The sequence below is a fragment of the Lissotriton vulgaris genome, chromosome 5 (genome assembly GCF_964263255.1).
Source record: "Lissotriton vulgaris chromosome 5, aLisVul1.2, whole genome shotgun sequence".
In the NCBI taxonomy this organism is placed as follows: domain Eukaryota; kingdom Metazoa; phylum Chordata; class Amphibia; order Caudata; family Salamandridae; genus Lissotriton; species Lissotriton vulgaris.
In genome coordinates, this window is record NC_141693.1 from 7,895,549 (window position 1) to 7,919,497 (window position 23,949).

Below are 23,949 nucleotides of genomic sequence, written 5' to 3' on the forward strand. Positions count from 1 at the left end.
CTGGTGTTGCACAGTTGTGGTCAAATGACTTAATGGGAGCCCACTGGGTGGAATATTGACACCGAAGAAATCCATGAAAATACATGCGACTATGAGGTTCAAAATGGCCCTCTCTAAGAAAAAGGAGTCCGAAAAATGTGCTGCAATTGACCCCAGTCAGCACAAAATGGGGCAGTCCGTGTAATCTTAGGGGGAAATCCCACACTCCTTGGTTACGTAAACAGAATAGGATGCTGCTTCTGGCCCTGATAATTGACCAAGGTCAGCTGACAGCCACTGGGAATTCCCAATTGGCAGCAAACTTGCCTACCCATGATGAGTCCCAATTCTGGTTCTGACCTTCTGAAATCTTTCAGTCTGGCGATATTGTCTCACGGGGCTAACATTTCATCAGTTTAGAATCGCATGTTAGAAATTCTCTGACCTCTCATTGAGCCTCCCCGGGGTGTTGACGCTGCAATTCCACCTCCCTCTGTGGCAGAGTCCAGGGCTCTAGTCTCTCGCTGATGGTCAAGGCTTCCATGTGTGGCTGGTTGCTTGGCATGCGAGTCCACAATCCGTGTTGTGAGCATGGGGTACTAATGAGGAAGGTTCTCTCTAAGGACTGATACCTCTTTGTATATATGACGTTGTCCTCCTCTGTCTCTCCCCTTTCTCTTAGGGTCCCCCAGGCCGTGCAGGACTCCCTGGAGCAGATGGACTACCTGGACAGCCTGGCAGCTCTATGATGCTCCCGGTAAGTAGACGGTAGTGAAAAGCGTTAACCCACCATCTCTGCTGTTGCATCATCCAGACAATAGTAGGGTCAATTTAACAATCGAGGATTACATGAGAGAGGTGGCTGTGAAGGGCACAGGGTGACATTTTTGTGATGGTTGCATGTATTGCTGGTTTTCCAGAACCCTTGAGATAGTTCTCATTGTGATACTTAGAGTGTATGATGATAAAATCCATATTTATTTGTCTAGAACCGATCATATAGTTCTCTCAGTACTAGCAAGAGTCCGTCGTGAAAGAACTCTCTGTATGTTAAGTAGTCTTGAAGCAGCGCTGACATTGTCGTGATATGATCGGCCTCCAGGCGCCTACAACTAACGGTGTTCATTAATACTATCCTCTAGATCGTTTGATGATAAATTACTTACCATTGAATGAGTGACTGTGGTGGTCATTTTGACAATGTTAGATATAACATTTGAAAAGAAGCATCTCTGCATGATGAAACCAGGGGTGCAGGTTCCTCTGACAATGTAATGTAGGACAACCATGTGATGGAAAATACAGCGCTGTGTATCTAGAGCTTTAGCTCTGATGTGGTTTCTGGTGAATGTACTAACAGAGGGGATAGATACTAAGTGTAAGTCTTTTTCACTACCAGGACACTAAAAAAAACTAAAAGTACGTTTCCAACTTTTAAAATACAATACTTCCCCCCTATGTGTTGTTTAGGGCCTATCCTAGGGGTGACTTATATGCATTGAAAAGGAGGGTTAGGCCTGGTAAAAAGGTTTATTTTCCCAGGTCGAAATGAGAGTTAAAAACTACACATACATGCTGCTATTGTAGGCTTGAGACAAGTTTAAAAGTCTACTTAAGGGGGGCGCAATCAATGCTGCAGGTCCACTAGTAGCATTTAATTTAAGGCCCGGGGCACATGTACTACCACTTTACTAGAGACTTACAAGTAAATTAAATGTACAATTGGAGCTAGGCCAATGTTACCATGGGTATTCACTTTAGCACAGGTTAGCAGTGTTATAGTGCACAGAGTCCAAAAAGCCAACAAAAACGGGTTCAGAAAATGGGAGGTGAAGATCAAAATGTTTGGGGGTGACTGCAGAGAGGGTCAGGCACAACACATGCAGTTTCAGAATGTCTAAAACGTAATTAGCCTACTGGATACTGCTACCTAAAACATGTATATCAACTGTAATTTTTGGGTGTGTAGATAGCAGAAACTGTCTTTGAAGGCATGGACTGGGGACTTTGTAAATAGCGAGGAACTGGCCTTTGTATAGAGACCGCTGCAACATTCTATGTATTAACCTCTCGCTTTAATTCCATCAGTTCCGGTTCGGTAGTAGTGGAGGAGACAAGGGACCAGTGGTGTCAGCACAAGAGGCCCAAGCCCAGGCCATACTCCAACAAGCCAGGGTATGTATATACAGAGTGGGGGAGGGGCCAGGCCTTAAGGCACCTAGTTCCAGAGGATAGGCTTCTGTGTGTGGTCATTAACACTCTCTCCCTCTCTCCTCAGCTTGCCCTCCGTGGTGCTCCAGGACCCATGGGCTACACCGGGAGATCTGGACCTCTGGTAAGTTGTCGCATTCATAACCTTCCCCACTTTCTGCTCTGGGTGTCTCAATGATCCATAGATGAAAGTAACAGTGAGTCTTGGAGTCTGACTGAGGGTCAGGTCTGAGGTATCGAGTGCTTCCTTTCAGGGTGCGCCTGGGGGACTCAAGGGAGCACAGTGTGTGCCTCCTCTAGTGCTGGTGAGTCTGAGGGACTGAAGTGAGGCCAGCATGAGCTTCCACTCAATAGCCCTGGGTGTGGCTGAAGGACTGGATGTCTCAGGAATAATGGCGTGTAGCTGGTTATTGGAGTGAGTCAGCATGGCCTCATGTCTCCAGTGCTAGGTTTGGCTGAGGTACTGGAGGGGGGTGGGGGTCTATGCATGTGTCGTCTCTTCAGTGCTCAGTGTGACTGAAGGACTGGACAGAAGTCAGTAGGTTCTACCTCTCAGTAGTACTAGAGTGTGACTGAGGGCAGCATGTTCTTCCTCCGAATAGCTGGGTTAGGTGTGGCTGAGGGACTGGAGCAAACTCATGAGTGCTTTCTCTCAGCTAAGTGGATGAGGGACTGCAAATACTTGTTCTCTCTAGTATTGAATTGGCGCTGAGGGACTAAAATTAGGTCAACCAGAATTTCCTCACTCCATTGCCAAAGTCCTGCAGAGGCCCTGGGGAGAGGCCAGCTTGTGCTTCCTTTCATCAGCATCGGGTATGGCTGAGGGACTGGAGGGCAGTGAGAGTGTAATTCCTCTCACTAGTTCTTGGTGTGGCAGAGAAACTGGTGTGAGGCCAGCATGTGCCTCCTCACGCCAGCACCCGGTGTGACTGAGGGACTGGAGTGAGGCCAGCACGTCCCTCCTCACACCAGCACCGGGCGTGGCTGAGGGACTGGATTGAAGTCAGTGTGCACTTCCTCTCACTAGTGCCTGAATGTGCCTGAGGGACTGGAGGGAGGTGAGTGGCTCCTTTCTCTGAGCAGAATTGGCTTGCAGCAGTTGAAAACTGTGCAGTGTTTTTTTCAGAGATCCCTGTTATTCTACCCTTTCACTGTCCTGGGCTGTTTGAGGTTTTACTTATGTGTCTTTTTTTTTTGAGTTTGAAAAGCTTTATTTGACAATCGATAAAATATATAAAAGACCAGCAATATAGAATGAATATACCAAAACATTATAACAGAAGAATTGGCTAGTACTATTGAGGAAAAAATTAAAGCTTTTTTAAAATTGTATATTTTACACACTTAATTTTGAGTTCACTGTGTGATTCTGTGCTTTCACTGCATGGGGCTGTTCTTGGGGTCTCACTTGAGGCTCTTCCTTCACTTCCTTCTCAGTCTTCTCTAAGGTTTGGTACTCTCACTGTATGGGGCTCCTTCGGATATCTCACTGGTGTGTATCTGTCACGTTCTTATCCTCAGTGACCCCTATGATTCTGTACTTTTCCTTCAAGGGGCTGCTTTTGATGTCTCACTCTTGTATTGTCCTTCAATTTCTTTATTTAGGTGCACTCTATGATTCTGTACTTTCACTGACAATTTTTCATGTCTTACATGGGAACAGCTGCTTTTACTTCCATCTTCTCAGTGTGCCCGCTGAGTCAATACTTTTACTGCCCAGGGTGGTTTTTGAGGTGTCACTTGTATGGGATCTTCTTCAACTCTCTTCGCCTCAGTAAACCCTATCATTCTGTACTTTCCCTTTCTCCTCAGTGCACCCTATCATTTGGTACTTTCACCTTCTGAGACTGTGTTTGACTTGTGTGGGATCTTCTCCCACTTTCTGCTCCTCAGTGCACCCTATCATTCGGGACTTTCCCTTTCTTGGGCGATGTTTGAGGTCTCACTTTTGAGCCTCTTCTCTTAGTTCCATCTTCTCAGTACACCCAGTGGGTCCGCACTTTCACTGCTTGGGATTTTTTTTGAGGTCTCGCTCTTCTTTCACTTTCTTCTCCTCAGTGCACCCTATCATTCTGTACTTGCACTTTCTAGGGCTATCTTTGAGGTCTCACTTGTGTGCATCTGTTATTTTATTTCCATCTTCTTATTGCCCCCTAGGATTCTGTACTTTCATTGTATGGGCCGGTTTTGAGCTCACACTCGTGTGGGATCTTCTTTTACTTTCTCCTCAGTGCACCCTGTCATTCGGTACTTTCATTTTCTGAGACTGTGTTTGATTCATGTGGGCTCTCCTCCCACTTTTTTCTTTTCAGTGCACCCTATTATTCTATACTTTAACATTCTTCAGTGTTTTTGGAGGTCTCACTTGTGTGCGTCTACTCTTAGTTCCATGTTCTCAGTGCACCCAGTGGGTCAGCACTTTCACTGCTTGGGGTGGTTTGTGAGGACTCGCTCATGTGTATCTTATTTCACTTTCTTGTCCTCTGTGCACCCTGTCATTCAGTACTTTCGCTTTCTGGGGCTATCTTTGAGGTCTCAGTTGTGTGCATCTTCTTTTATTTCCATCTTCTCAGTCCTCCCTTTGATTTTGTACTTTCACTGCCTGGGATATTTATTGAGGTCTCATTCATGCAGGATCGTCTTTAGCTTTCTTCTCAGTGCACCCAATCATTCTATATTTTCACTTTCTGGGCCTGAGTTTGAGCTCTCACTCGTGCAGGATCTTCTTTCATTTTCTTCTTAGTGCACCTTTTCATTCGGGACTTCCAGTCTCTGGGGCTGTTTTTAAGCTGTATTTGAGCTCTCACTCATGTGCATCTTCTTTTATTTCCATCTTCTCAGTGTCCTCTTTGATTCTGCACTTTTATTATGCCTAGGGCTGTTTTTGATGTTTCATTGGTGTATATTTTCTTCTTTTCAGGGCCCCCCAGGGAGTCCAGGGCTCAAGGGAGAGTCTGGAGACTTTGGTCCTCAGGTAAGAAGTTGATTCTCTGAATGTGAGTTCACAAAGAGGTCTTTCTGATGCCCTTGTGGAAAGAAGGTGTGCACCGCTCGCCCCCTCTCACTGAGTCCCGGCAGGCGCTGGACCTCACCGGCTCTGTCTGTCCATCTGTTTGCTTCCACTTATAGCCTTTTTAACTGAAGACTCCCAAGGTTCATGTGTACTAACCTCAGGGATGTGAACTGACTGCCTCATCTTCTCTCTCCTTAGGGACCTCGTGGTCCACAGGGCCTGTCTGGCCCTCCTGGAAAGGCCGGTAGGAGGGTGAGTACCTGCACTATATATTTTGTGTGTTTGTATGTGTGTGTTGTGTGCTGACAGTAAATGGATGTGTGCATTTGTGTGCCAAGATTTGTGTTTTAGTGTTTACATTCTCTGCGACTGTGCTGACAGATCTCCATGTTGTCTTCTATAGGGACGTGCTGGAGCAGATGGGGCCCGGGGCCTGCCTGGCGAGTTTGGAACCAAGGTAGTGGAAAAGTGCCAGAAAGACATGCATTGTCTTCATCCTTCCTGAGGTCACTTCCTCACTCAAAGATGTCACTTCCTCAGTCTACGGATTCACTAACTCACTCTGAAAACTCACTACTCGGCTCCCTCATTCCACTAGTTGACTCTATAAATTCACTTAATTCCTGTGACATCATCACTCACTCTGTGACGTCGAGTCCTCACTCTGGGCAGCTTTATTTTCCTATGATGTCACTTCCCTGCTCTCTTTGATCTTTATTTTTCAATCTGTGATATCACTCCCTCATAACCTCCATCTGAAAACTCACTTGCTGACTCCATGACCTCAGTCACTGCCCAACTCTTTTTAAAAAAAAAATCTTTTTATTAACAATTCAGAAAACAGTGGTGGTCGTCACAATCAGAAAATACAGTACTTACTGTTGCACCTTAGGGAAAGTCAAAGCATACAGATCGTTTACATTTTAGAATAGTCATCACAGTTCATCGCTAATCAGTTAACAATGAGTGTGGCTCATCAACCGGAGTAATCTGGGGGGTTCGCATATGTGACCCCTGTATTCGTTCCACTTAGACCACACCTCAACCCATTTCCGGGGGCACCCCGGAGCCACATACACTGTTTTCTCCTGGAGCATGCACCAGTCCATGTCCGTTTTCCCTGAGCCCAGTTTCGGAGGCACCACTGCCCCCATAGCCTAGCAATGTTTCTCTTTCCAATTGCGAATCCCAGTGTAGCCCAAAGCCTCCCACGAGGTGACAGGTCAGTGGGCGCCCCAAATATTCAATAGGCACCTCCTTGCCTCAACTCGGAGCTCCACCTCCCACACCTCTTGCATACAGCGATGTAACCAGTGCCAATAAGCCTGAAGCACTGGGTTCCCATAGTATGTGGAAGTATGTCCCTACCTCTCCACACCCCCTCCTGCAGAGCCCATCCTCACTACGGCCCATCAGTTGCAACCTAGTCCCGGAGATGTAAACTTGGTGGAGAATTTTCAGCTGAATCAGCCTAAGTCTGGCCGATATAGCTACTTCCTTAGGGGACGCAAGCGCACTCCTCCACTCCTCCTCGTCTATTTCTAACCCATCAGCCTCCCATTTCCCTTTAAGATTTAGTATCAAATCTGGAGAGTTATTAATAATTTTTTTGTATGTGAGTGAAATGGCATGCTCAGGGAGGTGGCCATCTAGTAGTCTGTCCTCCAGGGGGGAGGAGTCTGGGGGCAGGGTCCCCCGGGGGATGTTTGACTGTAGGGAGTGCCTGACCTGTAAATATCGGAAGTATTCTGTTTGTGCGATTTCATACGGTTGTTGGAGTGAGGCAAAGGACACAACACCTTCTGGATCCCATAAATCTTTTATGTGGGAGATCCCAATTAGGTCCCAGTTGCGGAACCCTTTGGTGCGGCCCAGAGTGCCCAACCTTTCTGAGACCCATAGCGGGGTAGCCATTTTGAGGGTGTTGGCCCATCCCAATTTACGCTGTACAATGTGCCATAGTTGAACTGAGTGCTGGGTGGGCCCAGTAAGTGGGTACCTGCCAGGCTTAGAGTATAGTGCCGCCCCAAAATTCCCTCCCGGCAGGAGCCACGGGTCCATTCCATATCCCGGGTTGTTACTGTTCAACTCTTTGATGTGGCTTGTTTAGTCTGATGCTGCCTCCTGGCTCATTTGCAAACTTTCCTGAATCTGCGGCCTCAATTCTCTATCTCTGATGTCACTTCTTGATTCTATGATATCAAGCTCTCATCCTTTGACATCACTTCCTAATTGAGTAATGTCACGTCTGAGTCCTGCAAGGTCAATTTCCACTCCATATGTACTTTCTTTGCTATATATAACAAAATCATGATTCGACGTGCCCTTTTGACTTTGAAATGAAATGAAATGAAATGATAATTGATTTCTTAAGCGCATGGCTGCCCAAGAGCGTCCCAGCGCTGGTACACACCGCAAGCTTCCATGATCCTCAGACAACGGACTCAGACTCCCCGCGGGAAAAGGAAGGTCTTTAAGGATTTCCGAAACTTCTGGAGACAGGGTTCCAGGCGAAGAGCGACAGGAAGATCGTACTTTAAGATGCCTATTCCACTTTCTGATGTTGCTTCCTTACTTTTGATGTCTGGTCTTCACTCTTTTACATCACTTCCTCACTCTGTGATGTTACATTGGATGAGGCCACAGCCTCTCTTTATTAACGTCACATCCTCCCTGGACAAGGTCACTCTTTGCTACATGAGTCACATGATCAGGTCTTCACTTGATTGTGAAACGTTTTCACCTTTTCACTTGTGACATGACATCCTCCCTCTATAGTGATACATCTTCACTATACTTTGTTATTCCAGCTGTCACTGACTTCCCCCTTACTGCATTATAGCACATCTTCATTTCAGGAGGCCCCTTCCCCATTCTATAAGTGTCATCTCTCCCCTCTATGTTTCACTTCATCACACTATCATGTCAGATTCTGCCTCTATGGTGTCACCTATTTCCTGATTTACACCACTTCCTCACTCAGTGACGCCACCTTTTCATTCTGAGATGTCACTTGCCCACTCTATTAATGTCATATCCTGCCTTTGTGACGTCAGTTTTTCACTCCCTTTGACATCAGTTGCTCACTCTGTGGCAGTCTTTCCCTATTTTTAGAGGCCACTTCCTCACTACATGATGTCACTTCCTCGTTCTATAAAATCAGTTCACTTCCTCACACTACCATGCCACTTTCTCAGCCTGTGGTACAAGTTCCTCATGATATGATGCCACGCCTTCATTTGGTAATGTCCTTTCTTCCCTTTAAGACGTCACTTCCTGACATTCTGATGTCATGTTTTTACTTTAAGGGGCCAGTTTTTCCTCTCTGATATTAATACCTATATCCTTAATGTCAGTTATTCACCATCTGACGTAAATACCTCAGCATGTGAAGTCACTTCATTCCGAAATCCCCCCAACCCCTATTATGTCGTACACTCTCTTAAAAATGTTTGTCCTTCACTTCTTGAGTTAACATCCTCACAATAATATGATGTCATATTTTTGCTGTGAGTTCACACACCCTCACTTTATTATGGAACGTTCACTCTATGGCGTCTCTCTTTCATTTTATGATGTCACCGTTTCACTCCGCTCATCATACTAGCAGTAGAAGGCCTCTTCCCTGCTATGGTACTTTCTCTTGCTCCCTTACATCACTTTTTCCCTCTTTGTCATCACTTTCTTCACTGCAGTGTGTCACATGCTCATGTTTTATCCTTTCTCCACTCTTTGAGGTCATTCAAACAGGGGATAGAGCGAGACCTGTTGGCAATATTGAAGACCATACATTTGATCTTCTGTGTATTGATCTCCAGCCCCTGGTATTACAGAAGGCAACAAAGCTGTCAAGAGTTCGCTGAATTCCCATAGGCGACTTTGAAAATAAAAGAGTGTTGTCAGCAAACATCATTGCTGGAACCTTACCACGACTTCAGATCCACAAATATTAGGTAGAGGCTGCCACCCTCTAGTGTCACCGTTTTCAAGAAAATAATTTGTAGTCTGAATATCTGGTCGACGGTAGAGGTGTTTTTTCTGAACCCGGCTTGATAAGAGCTAAGGAACTCTTGTTCTTCCACCCACACCTGAAGGCAGTCAAGGAGTATCCATGCAAACAATTTCTGGCTAACGTCGATCAAACTGATCAGCCTGTAATTAGTGGGTAGAAGGGGTGAACCCTTTTTAAGGACTGGGACAATTTCTGCCCCAAGCCGGGAATCAGGGAGCTCCATGCCATTCATAAGAGCATTAAATAGGACCCATAGATAAGGTGCCCATATGTTTGCTCCCCCCGAAACAGGTCCCCCGGTAGTTTATCCAGACCCAGCGCTTTATCGAAGGGAAGCTTGCTAGTTGCATTTAGCACTTTGGACATGGTAATCCCTGGGGCCGCCTCTTGGCTAAGCCCAGTAAGAATTACAGAGGCTTCATCAGTTTGCCCGTAGCTTCCTTGGTGGTGTATAGAGCTTGAAAATGAGTTTCCATACTTCAGATGCTATATTCGGCTCAATGGTTGTCTTCCCTTCGTTACCACCTACACTAACTATGGTCCAGAAAGCCTTCATGTCTTTGTTAAGTAAGGCAGATTTAAGGGCCTCCCACCTGTCCAATTCCCAGTTTTTGTTTGCTTGCTGGATGCTGTCTATATACAGTGCCCAATTCCGTTTAGTTCGGTGTTTGTCCCTTGCTTTAAAGGCTTCTAGCAGAGCCTGTTTGGTTTTTCGGCATTTGGCATTAAACCAAGATTCTTTAGCCCATCTTTTCGCCCTATGAGGTATCACTGGATTGAATACATCTACCAATTTGGATGTTAATTCTGCATGCAGTTTTACAACTCTCTCAATAGTTAGTGGAGTACCCTCTGGAAGTGTGGCCTCCCACGTTTCTATTTTTCTCTCTGTGATGTCACTTCCCCACTCTTGTGTTATCAAAAGAAACTAGCTTAAATATGACCAATATTGTTAGGACTCTGATTAGATTTGTCATGGGCACCTCGTTGGTGAGTTCATGAAGCCCTCACCCACCAACCTGGTTGGTGGCATGCTTCATCATCGGGCTCACCCAGTGACACCTAATGTGTCCCGGGTGTGCTGCGACGCCTGATTACAGCGGAGCTGGTATTTTACTGAGAGTGCAGTGTGAGGTGTAAAGTGAAGTGTGAGTTAAAACGGCTTGGCGAGGGTCCCAGTACCCAAGGGTAAATTAAATTTTAATAACTGGGCCCCCGTCAGTGGTTAAAATAAGGCTTGGGGAAGTTTAAGGGAGGCGAGTTACTACCTCCTACATCCATCAGTTGGTCGACATGTTTCAGCCAGTGCCTTAAACTAAATCTGGCTTTCCTCATGATCTTTTTAAAATAGAGTGTAGTGCAGGTTAAAAAGGAGTGTAATCCAGGCTATGTGTTACACTCACTAAGGTGTTTCTCTAAGTGTGAGAGGGAATTCCCTTCTCATATATGTGCTTAGAATTTGCAGCCAATGCTTCCAGGAGTGAAGCGGTAAGGGGTTGACCAGCTTTTCTGGTCAGAGCCTGCCTTGTACCTGTTGCACCGTCCTCGTAGCTACCGGAGTACGAAGACGATGCAACAGGTCCTAACAATATTGGTCATATTTAAGCTAGTCTCTTTTGATAACACATATAAACTACGGGGACTCGGACTAGCTTTCTAGTCCTCTCTCTCTCTCTTGATACGCGCGCACTTCCCCACTCTTTACATCACTTCCTCTTCCGTGAGTTCATGGCCCGACTGCACAGGTCACATCCTGCACCACAGGGACTGGACCTCTGCCCATCAATGGATCCGTGATGCTGTTACACCAGGTTCCTTCAGTCTAGACCATGATTGTCCGTGGTGTGTCTGTCCTGCCCCCTCCGCCCCGCTCTCCCTTTACATGTCTCTCTCTGTCTCTCTTTGTCTCTCTCTATGTCTCCCCATCTCTCTCTCTGTCCCTAGCCCTCTCTATGTCTCACTTTCTTTTTCTCTCTTTCTCTCTACGTGTTCCTCTCTGTCTGTCTATCTCTCTCTGCCTTTTTCTATATATCTCTCTTTAAGTCTCTCTCTCTCTCTGTTTCTCTCTCTCTTTATCTCTCAATGTCTCTCACCCTCTCTCTCTGTTTCTCTCTATGCCTCTCTCTATTTCTCTCTTTCTCTCCTTATCTGTCTCTCTCTCTCTCTCTCTCTCTCTATATATATATATATATATGTATATATATATATATATATATATATATATATATATATATATATATATATATATATATATATATATATATATGTATATATATATATATATATGGCTCCCTCTCTCTCTCTCTCTGTCTCTTGTATTTCTCTTTCTCTGTTTCACTCTCTCTCTATGTCTCTCTCCCTCTTTCTCTATGTCTATCTCTCTCTATGTCTCTCCCTCTCTGTAGCTCTCTTTGTCTCTCTCTCTCGCTTTTTCTCTCTCTCACTTTTTCTCTCTTCGTCTCTCTCTCTCTGTCTCTCTTTCTCTCTCTCTGTCTCTCTCTCACCAATTGATTGTGCATTCTCCCCACAGGGAGATCGTGGCTTCGACGGACTGCCAGGCCTTCCGGGGGACAAAGGACATCGGGTAAGTGTTCTGAGCTGCCCTCCTTCTGTAGGGTTCAATGCTATTACTTCTATGTCGCTCCATGCTATATCACTGTTATATCTTCTATGTCACGTCGCTCCACACTATCTCAATGTTATTACTTCTATGCTGTATGTCGCTCCATGCTATCTCAGTGTTATCCCTTCTATGACATGTGTCGCTACACACTATCTCAATGTTATTACTTCTATGTTGTATGTCGCTCCATGCTATATCAATGTTATTACTTCTATGCTGTATGTCGCTCCATGCTATCTCACTGTTATCCCTTCTATGACATGTGTCGCTACACACTATCTCAATGTTATTACTTCTCTGCTGTATGTCGCTCCGTGCTATCTCAGTGTTACTCCTTCTATGTTGTATGTTGCTCTACTCTATCTCAATGTTGATCCTTCTTGTTGTATGTCGCTCCATGCTATCTCAATGCCATTACTTATATGTTGTATGTCACTCCATGCTATCTCAGTGTTATTCCTTCCATGTTGCATGTCACTCCATGCTATCTCAGTGTTATTACTTCTATGTTTCTGTCATTCCATGTAATCTCAGTGCTGCTCCTTGTATGTTGTGGCACACACGGTTCTATGTTATCTGAATGGTATGTTCTGTATGGCACACATGGTGTTCTGTGTTATCTAAATGATATGTTCTGTAAGGGGCACATGGTTGTATGCTATCTGAATGATATGTTTGGTATGCGGTGAATGGTTCTCAGTTATCTGCATAATATTCTATGCACATCATGCATGGTTCTGTGTTATCTCAATGACATGTTCTGTATGGCATGCATGATATTCCATGCTATCTAAATGATATGAGCTGTAAAGCATTCGGGTTTCAAAGTAATCTGCATGCTATTCTCTGTATGGCACACAAGGTTCTGTGTTATTTGAATGGTATGTTCTGAATGGTACACATGATTGTATGTTATCTGTATGATATGTTCTGCATGGCACGCATGGTTCTATGTTATCTATATGATATGCTTTGTATGGCACGCGTGGTTCAATGTTATTTGAATGGTATGTTCTGTATGGCACGCATGATTGTATGTTATCTGTATGATATGTTCTGTATGGCACACATGGTTCTATGTTATCTGAATGATATGTTCTGTATGGCACGCATGGTTCTATGTTATTTGAATGGTATGTTCTGAATGGTACGCATGACTGTATGTTATCTGTATGATATGTTCTGTATGGCACGCGTGGTTCTATGTTATTTGAATGGTATGTTCTGAATGGTACGCATGACTGTATGTTATCTGTATGATATGTTCTGTATGGCACACATGGTTCTGTGATATCTGAACGATATATAGTTGGTATGCATGATCCTATGTTATTTGAATGATATGTTCTGTGTGGCACGCACGTTTCTGTGTTATCTGAATGGTATTTTCTGTGTATCATCTGTGTCACAGGCTGGGCATAGCCATTGATTGGTTGCATTCTTCTGGGGCGGGGCTCACGTACACGAGTGACACTGTGTTAGCAGCTACAGGTCGAAGTCTCCTGGAGAATACGACCAATAAGGACCAGACGTGAAAGTCACAGAAGCAGCTCTTATCCTCTGGCACAAACTCTTCTGCGGACCAGTGCCCATGGGAGTCCGCTCCACACTGGGCTGTGGGGGTCCCTCGCCCGCTCTCAGTACATATTGGGTTTCGCATCTCAGACGGGACCAGCCATATGCCAATCAGCCTGGATCCTGCTCCAATAGGAAGAGACCAGCTCCCTCTGCTGGGCCCCTCTGGGTGGGAACCCAAGCAGCTCCATACAGGCACAGGGTTCTAGGGCCCCGTCCGATGCCTGGGGTAGCCCTTCACACTTAGGACGTCTAACTGGGAAAAACTAAACCGTGACCAGTGGATTGCTGCAGTTAAGGGCAGTTACTGACAATCTAGCCTGCATTCCAGTCCATTGTTTTGAGGTCACTGTACCACTTGAAGCCTTGGCCAGCATTATGCAAATCTGCCTTGGTCCCGCTCCAGCAGGACCCAGTACAGTTTGAACCTGTGCCCTGCCCGTCCTTACCAGAAGAGACGAGGCGGAAACTAGCAGGAGAGTCCATGCCGAAGCAAGGTTGAGGAACAAGAGGAAAGCAGGGTCTGTGCCCAACACTGGGACACGTGTCAGCAGGAAACAGCAATGCCCATCCTCTACATGGAGACATGGCCAGGCACACTGTGAGCTCCTGTAAAAGGGAACAGGGAAGAAACCGAGGCAGGCTATTGGACGCCATGATGGGTTGGGCTGCATGCATGGGCCTACCGCCATGATGGCTTGGGTAAGGCAAAGAAGGGTGCTTGCTCCATGCTGCCAGCTGCCACCACGTGCTATCGTGCCCTCTAAATAGCCCTTACTTCAGCAACGCACATCTTCCACCACAAACTGTCCATGCTGCACCCCACACATGGCACTGCCACACAGCCTCACTCTTACACGAGCAGCAAAAACACACGGCGGCACAGGCCCGCGGGAAGTGGCATCATGCCAGCCCTAGAGCAAGGGGTGCTTCTTGGCACCGGAGAAGCCCAAGAAAGGGAGAAGGGGAGGAATGGGGCAGGTGTGGGTAGGGCAGCCCCGGTGTGGCGGAGCAGCTGGATGGATGTGTGAGTTTCATGGCGTCTGAGTGCTGTTGTCGAGGCTGCCGCTGCTTCGCTGGTGTTCAGGTGTTATCTTCTGTCCTCTGGCCGGCTCTGGCCTCTGAATGCTGCGTGGGTCGCCTGCTTTGTGCCGCACTCTGTGCTATTCCAGGGGAACGTAACAAAATATAACATAACGGTAACTTGTAACATAACAATAACTTGTACCATGACATAACAATGATTTTTAACATAAACTAAGATGTGTGTGTGTTCTCCCTGAGGGGCCCTTGGTACTCAAGCACAGCTCCCCTCTGGGTGTTCATCCATGCTGACCTCTTCTCTCCCTGGGCCTCCTCGTCACTTCCGGGGATGCTCAGAGCTGCCCTGTGTGCTGCCGCCCAGCTAACCCCTCCCTCTCTCTTCCCAGGGTGAGACCGGAGCGCACGGACCCCCGGGCGGCCCCGGCGAGGACGGAGAGCGGGTGAGTCACTCACATCCATTCAGCCCAAGTGGAGTATTCTGAAAGGTCAAGGGTCATGTTTGAGGCACATCCAAGTCCTCGTTAAAACTAAAAGTAAAGAGTTGAAGTGAGAGTGTGGCCGAGCGGGTCATGGTCTGTAATTACATGTGGTGTGTGCAGGGCGGGCTCTGGGCGCTGTGGGCGCTTTCCACGCTGGCTGCATCCATCTCGTGCTCAAGGGAGGGGTGTTTGGCTTTGGAAATGTCCGTCTTGGGCGAGTTTGTCTCGTTGTTATCTTGACTACTCTTAGCTGCCTTAGTGCAGGCCAGGCCCCGCACTACTGCACTAGGGCCCTGGTGGTGGGTAAGGTGGGGTTCCCTTGCACAGGGCAGGGAACCAGAAGATTTTTATTTTATGCATTTTTCTATAGCGCGGACTTTACCCGAAGGCGTCAGAGCGCTTCACAATCGGAACAGAACTGATACATGAGGGCAACATTGCAAGTGAACACATTACAAAAGCAAACGCTAAGTTACAAGAGGCAAAAGTGACAATTGTGAGCAAACAAAATACAAGAGGTAGCTAACGGTGCAGTACAGGAGGAAAAAGTGATATGTGTGCAGGTTACAAAACCGTACAAAGTACAAGTAGAGGTATAATAATGCAATAAATGGCAGACACTCGAACACAAGAACAAACGTTACGTAGGCAATGGTGGCACTTGTGCAAGTATCTAAAGCAAACACGCACTGATTGGTTGCTGGAGTGGAAGGGGGCACACATCAGGATACTCTGTGTCTAGCGCTTAGGGTCCTTAAGTGCTAGTTAGTGTTCTATCACCGAACACTGCCGTCGGCAGGAGGACCCTAAGCGCTAGTCTTCTATCATATAGTGCAAAAACAACGATTGATGGACAGAATGCATAACAATGTCATACATTCACCCCAGTACTAAGATCTGGGTTAAATCCATAATTTTTTTGCTCACCATGCCATTCCAGTTTGGACCCAGCCGTATGCAAATCAGTCTTGACCCTGTGCCCCATAGGAACAATCCAGCCCGAACTGCCTGGCCAGGTCCTCCCTGGACTGGAATCAAGCATCCTGGGACCGGTTTCGGGCTTTCAGCCCTCATCAGCCAGGATAGCTTGACTCCAGTGGCATGGAGAGCACAGGACCCACGTCTGAGCATACCCATCCCACCCGGGGTGGCGAATTGGTTTTGCTTATATCACACAGTGCCATCGGCAGGAGGACCCTAAGCGCTAGTGTTCTATCATATAGTGCCATTGGCAGGAGGACCGTAAGCGCTGGTGTTCTATCATACAGTGCCGTCGGCAGGAGGACCCTAAGCGCTGGTGTTCTATCATACAGTGCCATCGGCAGGAGGATCCTATGCGCTAGTGTTCTATCATACAGTGCCGTCGGCAGGAGGACCCTAAGCTCTAGTGTTCTATCATACAGTGCCGCCGGCAGGAGGACCCTAAGCGCTAGTCTTCTATCATACAGTGTCGTCTGCAGGAGGACCCTAAGTGCTAGTGTTCTATCATAAAGTGCAGTCGGCAGGAGGACCGTAAGGGCTAGTGTTCTATCATACAGTGCCATCGGCAGGAGGACCGTAAGCGCTGGTGTTCTATCATACAGTGCCGTCGGCAGGAGGACCGTAAGCGCTAGTGTTCTATCATACAGTGCCGCCGGCAGGAGGACCCTAAGCGCTAGTGTTCTATCATACAGTGCAGTCGGCAGGAGGACCATAAGTGCTAGTGTTTTAGCATACAGCGCCATCGGCAGGAGGACTGTTAGTGCTGGTGTTCTACCATACAGTGCCGCCAGGCAGGAGGACCGTAAGCGCTAGTGTTCTATCAATCAGTGCCATCGGCAGGAGGACTCTAAGCGCTAGTGTTCTATCATACAGTGCCGGCGGCAGCAGGAGCTAAGCGCTAGTGTTCTATCATACAGTGCCATCGGCAGGAGGACCCTAAGTGCTAGTGTTCTATCATACAGTGCCATCGGCAGGAGGACCCTAAGCGCTAGTGTTCTATCATACAGTGCCGTCGGCAGGAGGACCCTAAGCGCTAATGTTCTATCATACAGTTCCGTCGGCAGGAGGACCCTAAGCGCTAGTGTTCTATCTTACAGTGCCGTCGGCTTGAGGACCCTAAGCGCTAGTATTCTATCATACAGTGCCGTTGGCAGGAGGACCCTAAGTGCTAGTGTTCTATCAATCTGAAAGAAACAGGTTAGTATTAGATTCTGTAGCGGGAATTGCGTTCTCCTACAGAACTGTGCATAGAGATCTGGAACCTCGGTGAATTAGGATGTCCCAAAACTGACCTCAGTACCCAAAATCCCCTTACCGAGCTAGCTACAGTGTCTCATTGGTCATAACAAACTCCCAATGTTTAGACAAACCAGAACATGAACTTAGAATACCTCAGGTAACGTGGAACACATGAACACTCTTTCGCTATATAATCATTTCAAACCAGAACGTGGAGTAAATGAGGACACGTGCATATTTGAAATATTTATTTACTAATGCAGGGTTCTCAAATGCAGTATCTTATATAACACTAGCAAACATATTATAAGAAACAAAGTTATCAGCATAGTTACTAGTCCATAGAAAGCGAACGGTGACAGCATACTAAGATGCTGAAATGAATAGGAATTAACAACACCTAATTCTCACCCTCACTATTCAGCATAGTATTTTATATCTATGAAGGTCTTTTTTGGGTTTTAGCAGGGCGGGCCCATACCTCAAAATCTCAGTGGCAGAGGATCATATCATCTTCCACCAGCTCTCTGCATGCGAAGCACCATCAAGTGTGTTACATGTGTTTTCGGCAAAACAATATAAAACCCGCTTCGAGCCAGATTCTGGCAGCAGCTGCATTTATGTTATGTCTAGAAAGGTGCGAAGATCAGACTTCACAACAACATTGTGTCGAGTTATCCGTGGAAGCTTCAGCACTCACTGTGCAGACAGTGTACCGAGCAAAGTTGATATCAGAGCAATAACATATTATTTCCCAAGTAAATCACAATGCTCTTCTAGGTTGAAAGCTAAAATAACAATTATGTGTTGTGTGCAAAAATGAAGCAAAAGGAAAAATGTTGTTTAAACATTTAACAAGCTCATGCTAACTTAACACAGTATATAGAAAAGAAGTAGCTATATGACACCCCCCAATGATCCGAGCACGGTCAAAAATAAGGTAAGGTAAGACCAGAATAGGGGCAAAGTCATGAAAGCAAAGTTCAATAATAATGAGCTAAGGCAATATCCAAAAGCAAATGCGAAGGCCTTACAGCGGCCAAACTTAAAAGTCCTAAACGTTTTAAATCAAGGCCCACATTCAACCAAGTGAATAGGCCTGGGGCTTGACAACATTTTTTGGGACGCAAAAAGTACCTCTAAAAAAAATGCAATCTGGAACGTGCAAATAGCAAAAGTTCCGAAGGCTTCTCAGGACAGGACTGAATATGCAAAATATGCAGCAACAGCCTCCAGCATGAAATCACTGTCATCATCCGAAAACAGTTCAGCCATCCAATCAAGTAGTGGGAAAGAACATACGTGCTGCTCCAGCACTGGATCCTCTAGCATCATCAGAGGACAACTCGGTGGGTTCTCAAGAAAGCTCTGTGCCAAGAACTCATGCGCTGCTGCTAGTATGTCCCAATGACCCATTAGTCCATGCATCGCTACCAAGGCCATAATCCTTTCGCCAGAACAAATCAACTCGTGAGCAACTACGGGACTCATCAGATGATTAAAATCGACGTCAGGAGACACCGTCTTGCAGAGGCACAAATCAAGGGCCCAGTCGAAATCGCAGCTCAGGCAATGAAACACAGGCTGGACACAAGTGAAATAGGAAAACCGAAACGATAATCCAAATGCCGTGCTTAAAGTCGCAAGCGGCAGTGTGCCGTAGTAATCAAGCATCTGGTTGCGAAACACTGACAGGAGGGGTTGTGCGGCCACTAACGCAGGACGGGCATCCATGTTTAATAAAACAAAATATCACCAAAACGCCTGCAGCTAATGTTAGCAAAACTGGGAAGCCACCAAACAGGCTTGAAAACAAAGAATGAAAGAAAGCAGGGATGACTTCAAATATTTTCTCGAAGGAAGTCACAAGACCACTGCTAACTGTTTTAAAAAAATGAGCGAGGCCAGACGTGGAGGAGGCATTAAAGATTTGATGAACCAGCTCGCTGAAATGTAACAGCAAATCAGTATTTAAAAGCGCCTGCACCTCTGTGTGCGTGTTAGCTATGTGAAGGACAAATGTTTCTCGGGCCGAACTCAGGGCCACCTCTTTTTGAGACAAAAGGGCTCTTATTCTACTCATACCATTGAACTCTGCTTTCAAAGTTGGGATGCGTGGCCAGATGGAAACATCTGAATTCCCATGTGTAGGAGGATACAGAACGTTTTTGCAACAGACCACACGTTCTGATACTGTTACCACATAAGCGATACCTTTAATTAACCCACAACATTCTTCGTTATTCAACAGTAAATAACTACAGTTCGCCAGCAAAGTGAAAGTGGGAACTATTGCGGGAACTGGAGTACCTTTTAAAACACAGCCCAAATTCGGCCGGTCCTGGTTACAAGAACCGTGCAACTGGATGTGTCTGCATATCAATGAAGGATCAGGTGTCTCTGTGCATTCCTCCCCCTTAAGATAAACTTCTTTCTCGTCTTTCAGGCACCTATAAGTGAATGGAAGCGACCCTGCTTCATGGAGAAATGAGCTACCTAATAGTTCATATCTCCCTATTGCAATATATCGCATTCAGTTTGTAAATTTGTAAAGGCAAATGGTAATGTGATTAATCCGTGGATAAGCCACGTTGCAGCAGTGGCTTCAGCTACAGAGAACGGTAAAGATTCTAACCTCTCAATGTGTAACATGGAAAAGGATGCATCACGCATTGAAAGAATGCATTGCTTGTCTGTTAAATTAAAAGGGGCAAAGAGGGAGGACACGTTCATGTAATTCCAAGATACCCTACCAGCCTTAAGCGTTTGCAGGGTCCACGCAAATTGCATAATAGAACGCAATTGAGTTTGACCATGGTATAACACAGACACTTCATCATGCACAATATCAACAACAGAAGATACAATACTATTCAACGTGTAAATGCGTGAAGAAAGCATGTTAATACTATTATCCACAACTGCAAGCACTTTTTCCAAATTAGCTTGATCAATTGCTCTAAGGCGCTTAGCAGCCTCAACCTGTGAAGTTTTCCAGATTTCATTGTAAATCGCATAAATCCATCTTTTAGACCTACCACTAGCCGGGCCTTTTATGAAATCATTTAAATCCACATCATCTGTCAGTTTGGATAGATGTAACTTAACTGCAGCCAATGTAGAATGTTGCAGCCAATTCTGACACAATTTGCCCACAGAGTAAGTGGTGACAGAATGGTCAGTTGCAAAACGGGGATCAGGCCTGACTTGTGTAAAACCGTCAGCTAAACCGAGAAAGCGACGTTGGCACGAATCAGAGCTTCTGTGCCACATTAACCAACCCTTTAGGTTCAGACTGGACACATTAAAGGATGAATTGTGCAATAGGGCTTGCAATTCAACAATGGAAAACTGTGTAAAATTATTCCAACCGGAATATTCTTCCAAAATAGGGATAGTAGGTGTATTTAATTTTTTAGAAGTAGCCAATCCAAAGCATGTTGTCTGGAAAATGGTAGAATTTAAAAACAACATATGGTTCAGGATGAGAGATGCACGGTGCAAAGCCTCAACGCCTTGTACCTGCCAACTTTTAGAACCCCAAACCGATTTAAGGTCAATGGTTTCCTTCCATAGCTCGTAGCCCTCTACAGCTAAATTGTCTAGGAAGGACTTCGAATACAATAATTAAGTATCAGTATGTCTAACTTTGGACATGGGCTTTTGTGTCATTTTAAAATAAAAGGACTCAGGATTTGATTGATTAAAGTCGGTAAAATAAGTGTACTTTTTCAAAAATGTACTAGAGCTGCCTTGTAATGGTGCTGGGCAATGTTCCCACTGTGTGTAATTTAAAGTACTTCTTCTGGAACTCGTTTTATGTAGATAATGGTTACCAAAATGTTGGAAGCAAAACAATTCACCATAATTAGCAGATTCTAAATACAAATCTTCAGCAACAAAGGCAGCATAATATTTCAAATCAGAGAAAAGTGATTCGACGGCCTGAATATCCCAATCATCAGAACGTATGTTTTGTTTCACCACATCCCCCATGTTCACTCTGAGCACAATAGCGACATTAACCACTTCAGTAGGGCCATGGATTTGAAATTTAACCGCATCCCACACAATCCCATCAAGAACAGGCCAAGCAGTGATGTTAACAAAACTCAAGTCTTTCTTCAGTCTGTGTGCAGAATGTGACGAGGAAAGGGGGGCCAAAGTTCCATTAAGATGCCGAATGCATGTTCTCTCCTCGACATAGTGTCCATCGATAAGACGGAAAAAATAAAACACAAAGCAAATTGACAAAAAGGTAAAATGAAAAAAGTACCAGCCAAATATATGTCCAAGGGGGATCAAAAAATGTTTTTTAAATAAAGTGGCATAGACTGCAAAACGTGAGGGTTTCTTCAAAATCACTGAAACAGAGTCAAAGGAGAATCTGCATTCTGTGGCCAAACGTGTTTGCAAATCAGGCATTGATAAGCCTGCAGGATAGGCGTAATCTAGGTCATCAATGTTATTAACAGGCAAAGTACTCAATAAAGGATGGGAAACAGCAGGCATCTCGAGGGCCACTTCTGGCTCAGCATTAGAAGTAGTGGCCAAAACAGAATTTCTCACAATCGAAGGACAGGAAACCGCCGGTGTCATACTATGAAGAATCGGCCACCCTGTGTATCTTGACATTGTCAATTGAGATAAACCTGTTTTCCTTACGACCTGGAAGCGGTGGTAAAATGACTGTTCTCGTGCCCCTCACTCCAAGAACGGGAACCGGAGCTCGGTAGGAAGGACCAAATTCTTTCTTGTTATCGATCTTCACTCGAACCAGTTCTTGGGGTAGCCAGCCAACTAACGGGATCTGCAACGCATCATCCGATGTGGAGGGCAAATGTTCCTTTGCAAGACTGTCTCTGGTCTTTTGTAGATCCTGTAAAACATTGCAATGTTTATCTACGTGAAAGGCCATGGCTTGGGCCACGCAGTCTAGACCGGCGAGGTCAGGGACATACATCTTGATACCAAAGAGCATTTCGTACGGGGTCCGCCCACCCACAGACCTTCTACGGAGATTATTATGAGTACGCTGCTCGCCATTGAGATGGGCAAGCCAGTTTCTGCCAGTGCCTATAACTCGAGCTGTCAAAGATTGCTTTAAGTCACGGTTCATTCGTTCCACTACACTATTTCCCTCAGGAGACGAAAACTTGACTTTGACCCCCAACGAAACCATAGCATTCTTATACGCCTTAGAGGCGAAAGCCGGACCCTGATCCGAATGGAAGGTACCACAGGCAAAAATCCCTACAAAGACACGCAAATCTCTTATGACAGTCTGTGAATCAGCGCTGCGATGGGGCCAGACCCACACAAAGCGTGTGCATGAATCAACTGCTACTAAGATGTACTTATACGCAGTATCAGAAGAAAAAGGACCGCAGTGATCTAAATAAACACAACCCAGTGGTTTATTAGATATGTACAACTTTGTCTGAGTCGGACGCGCAGCAGTCGAAGGCTTAATCTGCTGGCAAATGTCACATTGAAGGACATAATCGCGCGTCTTTTTGTACAGTCCCCGCCACCAGAAACGTTGTTGTAGCTGAGTTACAGTGGCCGAGACGCCCGCATGCCCAGACGCCACACCTTCGTGCGCCGCTGTAATCAACGTAGCCCTGCGATCCAAGTTGGGAATCAACCGTTCCCCAACATCAGGAATTTTCACATAAGGAACCTTATCGGGACTTAAGTGGTATGTGTACTTCGAAGGGAACCCAGTAGGATATTTACCTCCTTTCTCAGTGGCAGCTACAGCCGCCAAGATGTCATCATCTATTTTACTTTTGGACCGTGTAACCGCTGCAACTAAATATTTTGATACTGCTGATTTCGCCGCTTCATCAGCAAGTGAGTTACCGACAGCGTGAACTCCAACACTCTGATGGCCAAGAGTATGAATCACAAACACAAGTGGCAACTTTTCCTTAAGTTCAGCCACTCGGACCCAGATCATTTTATGTTTTATTGTGCTACCCTTGGAATCACGAAAGTCATTCTGAAACCAAAAGAACAAGTTCTCATTGTAAGACTGGACACAGTAGTAAGAATCACTTACATTTAAAGTTGTCACACCAGGATCTGCGAACTCCAATGCAAGCATCAGAGCACGAAGTTCTGCCAATTGTGCGGTGCAGTCCCCTAGTGTCTGCGTGTGCACAACACTGGACTTGAACTCATCGTTCACCATGGCACCGACCACAATGGCGCATGCGGTTACGTAGGCATGTTTAGAGCCATGCGCAACCTGCGCCGAACCATCAGTGTAAATGATGCAATGGAAATCCTCCAAAGGTCGCATTGCTAAAGGAGCCGGATGAACGAATTCATAATGTAAGTACTCCTGCGACCGTAATGAGGCGTCAAAAATAAACGTGACATCCTGGGACGTCAAGGATGCAGCCCATTGAATCCACCGAGGGTGCAAAGCTTTAGAATTTGGTACACTGGCTTTCGTAACTGCCTCCAAGGCAGGACACGGGGTAACAACCAACATGCGTTTTCCCTGTTACCGGGCACGTTCTTTAAGAATTGCCATCTGCACAGCCGTTAAAACCTTCTCCACAGTGGAAAATCGCATTTCAGCCAAAGTGTACAAGTGTGACTTGTAGCAGTAGGTACTGTATCTCCCTCATTAAAAGTTAGGTACGTGAAACCTACCGTTCCAGGGATAATTCTTATCACCAGGTTGGTCTGGTTATCACGAGTCTGTAAGAATTTAGAAGCGAGCAGATCAGCTTGCAAAGACTGCACGATAGCTAAATGCTCAGGCAGCCAGCATGATTTG

The 23,949-nt window shown here is 45.8% G+C and overlaps 1 protein-coding gene across 1 annotated transcript in view; it reads left to right on the plus strand.

Moving 5' to 3' along the window:
* Positions 1-23,949, plus strand: part of COL11A2 (collagen type XI alpha 2 chain) — a 375,761-nt gene that overhangs the window by 150,270 nt on the left and 201,542 nt on the right. Inside the window, exons 12-19 of the mRNA XM_086920653.1 lie at positions 662-736; positions 2,068-2,154; positions 2,258-2,314; positions 5,111-5,164; positions 5,402-5,455; positions 5,607-5,660; positions 11,746-11,799; positions 14,844-14,897. Coding sequence (XP_086776779.1) covers positions 662-736; positions 2,068-2,154; positions 2,258-2,314; positions 5,111-5,164; positions 5,402-5,455; positions 5,607-5,660; positions 11,746-11,799; positions 14,844-14,897 — 489 coding nt within the window. The remainder of the gene's footprint in view (positions 1-661; positions 737-2,067; positions 2,155-2,257; positions 2,315-5,110; positions 5,165-5,401; positions 5,456-5,606; positions 5,661-11,745; positions 11,800-14,843; positions 14,898-23,949) is intronic.